Source organism: Candoia aspera, chromosome 1 (genome assembly GCF_035149785.1).
Source record: "Candoia aspera isolate rCanAsp1 chromosome 1, rCanAsp1.hap2, whole genome shotgun sequence".
Lineage (NCBI taxonomy): Eukaryota > Metazoa > Chordata > Lepidosauria > Squamata > Boidae > Candoia > Candoia aspera.
The window spans coordinates 68,594,995-68,607,715 of record NC_086153.1 but is presented as its reverse complement, the minus strand read 5'-3'; the positions used below and the strand labels follow the sequence as shown (position 1 = coordinate 68,607,715).

At 40.8% G+C, this 12,721-nt stretch overlaps 1 protein-coding gene across 1 annotated transcript in view; it reads left to right on the top strand.

Moving 5' to 3' along the window:
• The first annotated feature begins 871 nt into the window (after nucleotides 1-871).
• The window catches only part of EFCAB2 (EF-hand calcium binding domain 2), a 29,179-nt gene continuing 17,329 nt past the window's right edge, over nucleotides 872-12,721 (top strand). The window contains exons 1-2 of the mRNA XM_063291438.1: nucleotides 872-920; nucleotides 5,754-5,838. Coding sequence (XP_063147508.1) covers nucleotides 872-920; nucleotides 5,754-5,838 — 134 coding nt within the window. The remainder of the gene's footprint in view (nucleotides 921-5,753; nucleotides 5,839-12,721) is intronic.

The following is a 12,721-nucleotide window of genomic DNA, read 5'->3' as shown; positions in this document are numbered from 1 at the left end:
GAAGCTATAGGAATGCATCCTTATGTCATATGGATTTTGAATGAACAAGTTGTTATAGTAGTAGGGTAGTGCAGTCTATCCATTTCAAATCTCTTCCTGCTCTAGTATATGAAATTCTTGGTACAAGAATCATTTACTTTGTTTAAGTAAGAACACAGATGTAATCTATACCTGTTATAAATGAATTTCGAAGTGCAAGATATATGAGTCTCTCAGGAATTTGATGTAATGCTTAGTTTTTCAAAAGCGCAAAAACAAATAAGCCCAAATATGCGGCTAGATATTAATGTACTTTAAAAAAATGTGTGTCTGTCTTCAAGTCAGTGTTGATTCCTGGCAACTGCCTGGACTAGCCCCTGCAGTTCTCTTGGCAAGATTTTAAGAAGTGGTTTGCTATTGCCTCGTTCCTAAGGCTGAGAAAAAGTGACTGGCCCAAGGTCACCCAACTGGCTTTGTACCTAAGGCAGGACTAGAACTCACAGTCTCCTGTTTCCTAGCCTGGTGTCTTAACTACTACAACAAACTGACTTTATGTAAGCACTGAATACCCTACAATTGAAAATTAGCAATTTGAAAGGTCAATTTCCGATTGAAAATGAGTATCTTGTGCACAACACAGTATTACATTTAAGTGTACAAAGCCAGCATGTCTTTAAAAATATTGACCACAGTAGCTGTTAATGTGTTTACAATATATAGCTTTTGTTGAAATTTTTAGAAAACTTGTAGATCTTAAAGATCTTTTTAAATGTTTGCCACTGGCCAGTGACTTCATATCCACACAGAATATTCATTATAAAGAGCAGCAATAGATAAAAGACAAGTCATTTGTTTCAATGAACAGGATAACTCTGTATCTGTATACTTCAGGATGTATCAGGAAGAAAGGAAAATCATGTTGATACGGAAATATCCTGATAGTACTGGAATGTGCAGAGAACTTATACAACCCATTGATACATACAAGGGATATCCTGTTTTCTTACTGAACACTACTAATATAGATAAACGATAATAAAAGCAATGTTGACAGTCATTCAAATATTTAAAATTGCAATTATAGCTCTTTCAACTATTCCTCATAAAACAGTATCTAACTTCTTTACCACCATTGTCATTTTCTTGTGGATTACCCCCAGTTTAACAGTGTCCTTACTAAAATGAAGTATAAACAAGATATAATTCTTCAGAGGCACGTTGAACAGCATAGACTAGAGTAGTGTTATTTATGTCCTGGATACTATGGTCCTGTTACTACATTCTAATATTGTATCTTTTTAAGCAGCCACATCACACTGCTGATTCAGGATAATTGGACAGAATGCTGTACTATTTTAGAGCTGTTTTTAATAGCATTATCATCCAGGGAACATTATACATCTTGTCAACTAAAATTTAATAGGACACTGTATCACATTATTTGCTAAAATCAAAATATGTTTATAATAATCCTATAATCTATAAACTAGTATCCCTGTCCAAAAAAGAAAAAAATAATGATGCCCTTGCATATCTTAATCTAGATAAACCCAAACTAGTCTAATAATAATGTGCTTTTTTCTTGAGGTGTTGAACTCAACGACTTAATGCTTTGCACAATAACAGTCAACATATTGACTAATGATTACTCTTTAGGGAATTCTTATGTATCCAAGTTAAAGAGTCCCTTGGGACCTATTATCATGTATTTATTTTCTTTTGTATGCACCTCTGTGCAGGTATATGAAGACACACACACACCTCTCTTCTCACTACATTTTGCCTCAGATCTTCAAATGTTATCTAAAATGACACTTTATATTCAACTAAATCTGTCATAATATTTTGTAATGAAAGAAAAAAAATAGTAAAGAACTTATTCAGCTGCCCTGCAGCTTCCTTATCCTCTTCATTACTTCTTTAATTCCTTTATCATTCGATTACCTCCCTAGCAGATTTCCTGCTTATGGTTTTATTGTCAACTTTGATTTTGTTTGTGTTATGTTACTCAAAAATCTCTTTTTGCATCACATTTTCTTCAGATTTTTTTAGTAAGTCTTAGAAGGCTAAAAAGCCTTCTTTTTAATAATAGTATCCTTTAATCTGGATATTTCTACCCAAGGATTTTGTACCAGTTCAAAATCAGCTCTAAATAGTCTGATCTCACAATGTCAGCTGATTTGGGGAGCTAAGTCTAATCATTTTTGCTCTGTGCTTTTCTGTTTGAAACTGGAACAAAGCTGGTTTTTCTCTTTGAATCACTGTGGTTTTGCAAATATTTAGACCTATCTATTTTCCCATTGCCAGGAACTCTTGCCTCTCCTGCTCTTCTAGACTTGGGCAGCTATTATTCTTCCCCACAATTAAAACTTAATTATACTGTTCCTAGTGCTTGTTTGTGCCTTGGACTGCCAGAAGATCAAACCAGTCCATCCTCCAGGAAATAAAGCCAGACTGCTCACTTGAGGGAATGATATTCAAGGCAAAACTGAAATACTTTGGCTACACAATGAGAAGACAGGACACCCTGGAGAAGATGCTGATGCTAGGAAGAGTGGAGGGCAAAAGGAAGAGGGGCCGACCAAGGGCAAGGTGGATGGATGATATTCTAGAGGTGACGGACTCGTCCCTGGGGGAGCTGGGGGTGTTGACGACCGACAGGAAGCTCTGGCGTGGGCTGGTCCATGAAGTCACGAAGAGTCGGAAGCGACTGAATGAATAAACAACAACAAAAGTGCTTGCCTACAGACACTAATGTGTATCTTCCCCTCTCTTCAGTACAGCTACCACCAGCAGCATACAATTCCAGCTGAAGCTATTGGGAAGTGTCTGGTTGTAAAATTAGCAGCATGCTATAATTTCACATTCATAGCTTTCAAGAGGTTTTTAAATGTAAGAGGAATGGGAGTTTTGCAATTGGGAAATCTCCCCTCATAGCAACTGCTCAATTTTTTTTAATGAGTGATGAAATTGTATAATATACATTGAAATAAACTACTGTTTATTGTATACCTTTTGGTATCGATAAGAGGGTTTTTGTTACTCCAGAATCAGCAGTACAGAAGTGATTGAATGAGGTTCCTTGCATTCTCTTGTTGGTCTGCTAGTAGGATCACTAATTGGCTGATAGTGTTCTGAGCATTTCAAAGTCAGCAGAAAAATAAAGACAAGTCAGCTTCTACTTGTTTGTAAAGAATTGGGGAACAAAAATGTTGTAGAATAGCTTACTGTTGTATAGGAAATCTTACCAATGCAAGTGTAAACTTGGGCCTTTCCTGATCAATGCTACGCCTGAATTTCTACTGTGGTTTTGAATCAACCCCAGATATCTCCAGATATTAGATAGAGATAGATAGATATTCTATTTTCTAGGGTATCCACTAATTATAGCAAATATAACTTAATTGGATTTCCTTGGCAATTGTCATCTGTAATATAACTTTCCTTTAGTAATATTATGGTCACTGTTTCCAATTGGTTCCATAAATTAAGCAGTAGACAAGAAGTACCTTTTAGAGAGCCAGTATGGTGTAGTGGTTAAGGCATCAGGCTAGAAACTGGGAGACGTGAATTCTAGTCCTGCCTTAAGCACAAAGCCAGCTGGGTGACCTTGGGCCAGTCACTTTCTCTCAGCCACAGAAAGGAGGCAAACCACTTCTGAAAAACCTTGCCAAGAAAACTTCAGGGACTTGTCCAGGGAGTCTCTGAGAATCGGACACGATTGAACAGATTAAAAAAAAAGTACCATCTAGGATTAAGACTAGAATAATTTCTGCTCTAGAAAGTTCCTTGATAAACTGCTTTAGGATATAGTGGATTATATCTAGAAATTTTATTTATTTGTTGTGATCCCACAGTAAATTTTATTGAGAAAAAAATCTTCTACATTGGTTCCAGGCTTAAAATAGTCTCACTGAAAAAAAAATAGATTACATTTGGTCACAGTTTACTTGTCCCACTGATTTACATGGGTCTAGCCTAAATGTGGATCAAAATTCTATCCATCCAGTGTATTGTAAATAGACAGATTTCCCACTCCCACCTCGAAATACACAATATGGAAGATAGTCATGGTGGGCCCACAATTGTGAACATATCTTAGAGACCTCCATGCCAGCAGTTTAATTTAAAACCCCGTGTATGCAGGATTAAAAATATACATATGTACATACCCATCATGTTTTTCCTTTTTGGGGTAAGCGACTTTTTACAGAGCATAGCAAATAAGAAATAGTTTGGCAAAAAAGACAATAAAAAATAATATAGCAAAAAAGAGACAAGACAAAAGCTATGAAGGAAGCAAAAAGACCAGAACACATCCTCTCCAGCAGCCAACACCCAGATAAACAGGGATCAACACCAGACAAACAAGCAGAAAAGAATACCCTAATCAAGGAACTACCAAGGGGAAAACCACACCCCCACCAACACTGGCAGGGCAAGCTACTGTATATAAACAGGGAGCAAACCCCACACTTACTAGGACTGATGATGCTACCTAGTCTGGCAATGAAACATCTGCAAGAAAACAACGAAGCTCAGGGAGCACCAGGATTCCACAATTCAACCCTGAGCTACGTATATTCTCTTCTATTTAGGTACTTAGCCAGCAATAGTGATTGTCAGCCTTCAAGAGTACTTGTATACTTACTTATATTCACAATCAACACATCTCTAACATCACCACAACTGTTCCTTATACATTTATCCATAAACATCATAAACAGGCAAGGAGACATCACACATCTCTGTCTTACTCCCTGCTCAAATGCTGAACTATTCTTAGAGCATTCAATTTATTCTCGTGCATCCTCTACTTCCATCATATATTTTTATTGTATTCATATGATTAATGCAATGTCAAATTTGATCCTAACCTACCTAGACTGAGGGAGGACATTCACATCCAGAAGAATTAAAAAGAGAAAATTGAGATTAGACTGACTGAAAACAGAATGAAGACTATCAGTTAAATCCCACTTACCTACCTACATTATGCCTAACAACCAAGTTAATTCTGGAAAGCTCAAAATGTTTCCTATGCTGCTTCTAATAAATACTTTACTAATCGAAGCAAATATTTGTAGCTCAGGGTTGAACTGTGGAGTCCTTGGTGCTCTCTGAGCCTTGTTGTTTTCTTGCAGATGTTTCATTGCCAGACTAGGCAACATCTTCAGTGCAAAGAGGGAGTGGGCCTTGCTCTCAGTTTATATACTGTGGCTTGCCCTGCTTGTGTTGGTAGGGGTGTTGTTCTCTCCTTGGGAGTTCTTTGATTGGGCTGTTGTTCGCTGCTTGGTTGATTGCCTGAGTTAATAGCTCCTTGATTAGGGTGTATTGTGCTGTTTGATGGTTTATCTGGTGTTAATCCTAGTGTTGATTTTTGCATATCTGGGTGTTGATTGCCAGCAAGGGAATGTACTGGTCTTTTGGCTTTTTTATTGTCTCTTTTGAATGGTATGTAAAGCACAATACACCCTAATCAAGGAACTATTAACTCAGACAATCAACCAAGCAGCGAACAACAGCCCAATCAAAGAACTCCCAAGGAGAGAACAACACCCCTACCAGCACAAGCAGGGCAAGCCACGGTATATAAACTGAGAGCAAGGCCCATTCCCTCTTTGCACTGAAGATGTTGCCTAGTCTGGCAATGAAACGTCTGCAAGAAAACAACAAGGCTCAGAGAGCACCAAGGACTCCACAAACACTTTACTGCTAATTTTGACAAAAAGAAAAGTTATACTATGATTGATTTTTAATTCTTTGCTTTGTAGAATCTGCAGTAGTAGAAATCCAAAAGAAGATTACAGAAGCCTTTGAGGTGTTTGACCATGAGTGTAATAAAACTGTGGATGTCAGGTTTGGAAAATCTTTTTTCAACTGTTAATTCTAATAGTTCTAGTGATAAAGCAGTGTGGGTTAAGAAATACAATTCTTTTAAAGAGAAATGTATAACACTTAGATTGGATTTAGATTAGCTAGATTAGCCCCAGTGTGGTTGGTTGCCTATGTTGTGGGTTGGAGACTTCCCAGAAATCAGGAAACTGAGATCAGGGCTGGTTTGGCTGAATGGATAGGGGAAGATTTTAATGTTCACAAATCAGAGATTGGGAAAATCTGTGTTTACCATATAAAAGGCAAATGGAGAAGGAAGGGAAATTCTTCTATTTTCTTTGTTATGGGGGAAACGCCTTGAGTGTGAAAATTTGGGTTTGACAAAGTTTGACAGAGTGTAAGTAAGTTCTAGCTTGGCTTAGTTACTATAGTTACCAGATTTCTGTTGAGTTTTTCTTCCTTCAGTTGGTTTGTTATAACTCCCTTGCCTTTTCTTGTTTTGTTTTATTGCTGCAACCTTCTTCTTTCTTACCCACTATTCATTGTGGCATAGCTTATTGCTCAGCTGGAGGCTTTGCTGGGGTTTATTAGGGAAATGAGTTAACTGTTTTAATGCTGGACTGTTTGTATTTTTGACAGCCAATTGTTGTGCTGTACATTTTTTTTCTTTTGTATTTTAAATAAATATATATTCTTCTTTTATTTGTGACTTATCATGTACTGGGGCCACTGTTTTTAGTCTCATATCTCCTGGCAAATGAGTGAATTCCAGGGGTGTGATGACTGCAATACTCAAACTCTCATTAATCATGACTCAGAAGTGATTACTTCAAAGTCTTTTAATGATGTGAAGCATTCAGTACAGAGAAAAAGTTGCGAGTGAAAAAGCCCACGCTTTTCCCATTAAACATCTTCAGTGATTTCAGATTCCCCCACACTCCCCCTCTTAGGTATGCACCCTCCCTCTTGTGCCAGTTACAGTAGGTTTCCACAGCTGTCTTCAGTGGCTCTTCACCAAACGACCTTGGGAGTCGGGAGGCATAGATAACCCAAACAAGATGATTTCTCACTCCAGCCTTGTGCCCCCACCCTCATGTTCCGCTCGCAAGGATTACACGTGTATGCTGGAACATGCATGCAAGGCAATTCAGATGTTCTGAGAACGTTGGACTTGGGAGCATGACATACTGCCCACCTGAAAAAAATTGAGAACTACAAAAGATTAATAAACAATGACTATAAACATAAAATCAGAAAGGAGGGAGTAGAAAGAGTAAGAAAATTCAAGGAGCAGATGAAGGAGCAGGTTTGTTAGACTTAGCATGAAATCTGCGGATTAGTATAGGAGCATTAACATGATGGCTGTAAACCTGTTCATGGTCAGGGAAATGCTTCCAGTGGATTAAGTACTGCAGGGATCCATGGTGTCTTCAGGAATCAAGGATTTCTTGAACTTTGAAGTGCTGTTCACCATCGACCATAATAGGAGGTGGAGGAAGTGAAAGGGGGTGCCAGTGAGGTGATTCACGAGCCAATTTCAGCAAGCTATAATGGAAGACAGGGTGAATCCTTTTTAAATTGTGTGGAAGTTGAGTTGATAAGCTTGACAATAGAGAAAGGTCCTATAAATTTAGGTGCGAGTTTCTTGGAAGGTTGATGTGAATGAAGGAATTTAGTAGATAAACCATGTCTCCAACATTCATAGACCACTCAGGTTGCCTCTTGTGATCAGCGAATTTTTTATAGGTGTGTTGGGCATTGCTTAAAGCTTACTTTATAACCGGCCAGGCTGAGGCAACTTTTTTACACCAATCTGCTGCAGAACAGGGTTTGGGTGGATTGAGAGGCAATTCAGAAACAGGGACAAAATCTTGACCCACTACCACTTGGAAGGGGCTAAGACCTGTGCTCTGATGGACAGCATTATTGTAAGCAACTTCAGCGAAAGGAAGGAGGTCTACCCAATCGTCTTGCTGGAAATTAATGTAGCAATGTAAGAATTGCTCTAGAGTAGCTGGACCTGTTCAGTAGCTCCTTCCATTTGAGGATGATTCGCCAAGCTTGTGGTACCAATAAGTTTTAGGAAGGAACGCCAAAATTTTGAAGTGAATTGAATGCCGCAATCTGAAATTACACATTCAGGACATCCGTGTAGGTGGTAGACATGTTGCAAAAACAACTTAGATAATTGGGATGCTGTGGGTATTTTGGAGCAAGGCACAAAATGAGCTTGTTTAGAGAATAAGTCAATTACAGTTCAGATTTACAGTTTTATTTTTACTTTTGGGTAAGTCCATGATGAAATCCATGGCAATTTCCTTCCATGGCTGGGAAAGCTCGGCCACCTGTTGAAGGAGACCCTGTGATTTTCCTCCCTTGCGTTTAGCTTGTGCACAATTGGGACAAGTGGTAACATATTCCTTGACATTGGAGTGCAAGGTTGGCCACCAAAATTGGCACCTGACTAAATGCAGGGTTTTTACAAAACAGAAATGGCCAGCCAATTTATCATCATGAGACCGTTGCAAGATTTTCCACGTACACTCTCAGGAACATATAGTTTGTCATTGCAATACCAAAATCCCTTACATTCCATTAAATTGTCTTTACTTTGTAACCAAGGATCAGCGCTTAGGGCCTGCAGCAACTCTTGTTGCAAATCAGTTTGTACTTTCACTTTCTTGGCTGCCACTTGTTTACGTGTCACAACTGCCATTCCTAGCTGCTTGGAGGAAAAAACAGTATCAACCACCTCCTTTCTTTGGCTATTGTGCTAGGGAAGATGTGACAAGGCATCAGCTAAAAAGTTCTTTTTCCCAGGGAAGTAATGTAAGGTGAAGTTAAAATGGCTGAAGAACTGAGCCCAATGCGCTTGCTTGGCATTTAGTCTGCGGGGCACTCAGTGGGCCTGCAAGTTTTTATGATCAGTCCGCACTTCAAAAGGATGTAGGGCTCCTTCTAACAAATACCACCAAGTCAGAAGGGCAGTCCGCACAGCAAAAGCCTCCTTTTCCCACACGTGCCACCTGCATTCTGTGTCAGAAAATTTACGGGACAAATAAGCGCAGGGATGGAGTGCCCCTTGGCTGTCTTTTTGCAACAGTATATTTCCTATGGCTTGGTCAGAAGCGTCTTTTTGAATTGTAAAGTGGGTGATTGGGATGCTTTAGAATTGGTTCTGCAGTGAAAAGAGCTTTCAAATTCTCAAAGGTGCACTGGCACTCAGGAATCCAATGTAACTGCACACTAGGGACTGAAACCTTGTGCATCTCACCTTTGCCATTTGTTTTTAATAGGTCGGTGAATGGGAGAGAAATTTGGGCAAAATTGGGGATGAACTGGCGACAGAAGTTGGCAAACCCCAGGAAGTTTTGGAGTTGCCTTCTTGTCTGTGGCAGATCCCATGCTACAAGGTCCTGGATCTTAGCGGGATCCATTTCCACCCCTCTGGTAGAGATTCTATATCCCAAGTAGTCAAGTTCCTTTTTGTGAAAGTCACATTTTGACAATTTGGCATACCGCTGAGCATTGCGCAGTTTTTAAAAAACTGTTCTGACTAATTTGACATGCTCCTTTTCTGTTGAAGTGTAGATTAAAATACTGAGGTAAACCAGCACCCCTTTGTACAAGTGTTCGTGCAAAACTTCATTTATATATTGCATGAAAACTCCTGGGGCCCCAGCCAATCCAAATGGGAAAACTTTATATTGATAGGAACCTAGCGGGCGATTGAAGGCAGTCTTCCATTCATCACATTCGCAAATGTAGATTCTAAAATACGCCTCCCTTAGATCTAGTTTTGTAAAAATGCCCCCCTTTGACACGTGGGAAAGCATATCTTTCATCAACAGCAGGGGGTATTGATTCATGGTAGAGATCACATTAAGAACCTCGTAATCAGTGCATAATCTTAAAGTCCCATCTTTTTTTGCACGAAACAGCACAGGTGCCGCCAATGGCAAGTTCGTTGGCTCAATCCCTGGCCAGATTTATCGATGAACTATCTTAACACTTCTTTCTCGTTCTCTGACATGGTGTACATTTTGGGTTTTGGTAGTTTTGCATTTGGGTCAATTTCAATAGCACAATCTGTGTTCCTGTGGGGAGGCAGTTGGTCTGACTCCTCATCAAATACGTCTGAAAATTCTCTGTATTGAATCGGTATGAGGGAGTCATGTTCGCTGGCTAGAGATGGACATTTCTTTATTAAAATACCAGCAAATTCACTTTTGGAGTTTTTCGCTTCTTTGCCCATGCTGGAGTAAAGTCCATCTGTGAACTTTAAACCTCCATTCTCCCACTCTGTTTGGGGCTTTCTGCTCTTTAACCATGGTAATCCCAGAATTATTGAATAGTTTGCTATAGGAGCCACTATGAATTGAAAAGTCTCTTTGTGGCTGCCTGTGCGCATAGCTACAGTCTCTGTGTGGAACGCTACTGGCCCCCCATGAGTTTCATTTCCATCCATCTGAGTGAACACTATGGGTTGTCTAAGTCTCTTCACTTTAATTCAAATTAAGAGTGTTCACTAAATTTGGATGAATTAGACATTTGGTGCAGCCTGAATCTAGCATGGCAGTAAAGTTTGCTTTATGTTTACTCCTTAAATTCTTCAGCTGGACCCCCACTAATAATGTTGAACAATCCTCACTTACCAGTGGGTCCTCATCATTCTTCTGAGGCCAGACTCATGCGCCCATGGATCACCACCTGCCTGTTGGCGCTCTTCAGAGCAGGTGCACCTCATTTCCTGCTGGCTTGGGGGCTTCGTCCTCAGAATCTCTCTCCGAATCCTCTGATAGGAACGTATTTTCCTCCTTCTGGGCAGTCACGGTTGCAGCTGATCCTTTACGTTTCACAGGTGGGGATTTGGTAGTTTTTCCTCCAGATTTTGCAGGTCCCGTTGATTCTCCTTTCGGTCATTCTGATGCCCTGTGGCCCTCTTTCCCACACTTGAAACAGGCTGCTTTCTTTGCTTTCCGGTCTCGGTCTTCATCCCAGGCTCTGCTTGGTTTTCTTGGGATCTCTTGAGGCTCCAGTATTACTCCCCAATGACTGTGCCTGTATTTGTCACCTGATCTGGAACTGGGTGTTTTCGACTTCTCCTACCAAACATATCCACTCTCTTACTGTAGTGGGGTCTTATCTCCCTAACGCCCATCGTAACATGTCTGGCTGTAGACCCCCTTTGAAATAGTCAACTTTAGTAGATTCAGACCAGTCAATTATTTTCCCAGCCCAAACCTTGAATTCTATGGCATGCTTGGAAACAGTTTTAATCCCTTGTCTAAGTTGCTGTAAAGCTGTCTTGGCTCTTAGTTTGGCTAGAGGGTCCTCAAACCTCTCCCTTAGTGCCCTCATGAAATCATCCAGATTATTGAATTCGGGCACCATGGCATTGTGCAATTGAACTAGCCAATCAGCTGCCTGACCCCTCAGTTTAGATCCTACCAGATTCACTTTAGAATATTCTGTGAGGAAAGTATCCTCAAATTCTTGCATATAAGCAGCCACATTTGTTATGAAAAATAACAGCTGCTGAGGATCCCCATTAAACTTTACTTGGAAATCTCTGGGGCCACCTCTTGGGGGAGGGAGATTAGATGTCTGGTTAGTGGCTCGCCCCAGGTCATGGTTGGTCTGCCTCCCCATCTGCTGTCTGGTTGTGGGGAAATCAGGCTCGATCCCCCTGCTGGCTCAGGAGTAGACCTCTTGGAGTAGACGCTGCCTCCCTCTTCATGTATATTCAACAGCCGCTCTAATGAGGTTGTAACACTCTTTAGAATCATCTCCATGGAATGCATTTGGACTTCCAAAATCCTCAGTCGTCCTGGTGTACTTCCTCTCTCTTCTTCTGTCTCTTGAGAGTTGGTTCTCCTGCTTTTCAGTCGAACATCCACCGACTGGTGAGAACCCATCCTAGTTTCTCCTTCCACTCCAGCAGTCCATCTTCGGTTGCCGTGCTCTCGATCGCCACATGGTGTCCACTCCACCTCTCACAAATCAGGGTGATTTTGCTGCTGGAGCCAGGTTGGTGTCATTCTGGATTCCTGGGTTACATCCAGAGTAATTTGGTGTTGATTTCAGTAGTATAATCCTGTAGAGGCATGGAGACTCCCCCTGTCATGAGTAATGATGGCGAGCAGGAAGGGGCTCCCATCCAGGGTGGAAAACGCATGCGTAGTACTGAGGAATTAAGCAGCCATTCAAAGAGACACAGATCAGGCCCGCCTTAGCTTTTGGGGTTTATATGTCTGAGTTTTTCCCACACTTATGCAGTTTGTTAGGATTCTGTTTATGTAGCAGTAATAAACACCAGAGAACTACTCCTCGTCTCAGTGTGATACTCACTGTTAGGACATCCTAACAAACTCCTACTCCCATTGAAAGAGGGAGGAACAAAGAAAATAAAGGAGAGACATTTGGGAAATGTCTTCGGAAAACCAAGAAATTTGGCAAGCCATCCAACAATTGGCAGCAGCCCTGCAACAACACCAACAACAGGTAGATCTCCAGATCAACACATTACAAGCTGCCATGCTACAGCAGTTACAACAACCAGCTCCGATTAACCCACAACCGGTGCCAGCAGCAGCAGCTCCGTAGCTTCTGTTTGGCATAACTGCACATACCAATCCGCTGCCCGCCCCTTTAGCTTGTTAGCAATAATATTAATTTTACCCTGTTCCAAACGAAAACTTTGCCCCCAATCTTCCATATAATGTCTAGCATTAGTAATGAAAAAAGATAGCTTGGTAGGGTCGCCATCAAACTTTACCCCAAACGGTGGAAGGGTTCTTATCGGCTCCGCCGGCTGTGATGGCTCCGCAAACGTCAATGCACGTCGAGCCCCCAGTGGTGGCCGATCCCTGGTTGCTCTCGACTCCCTTTCCCTCAATTGTCGGGA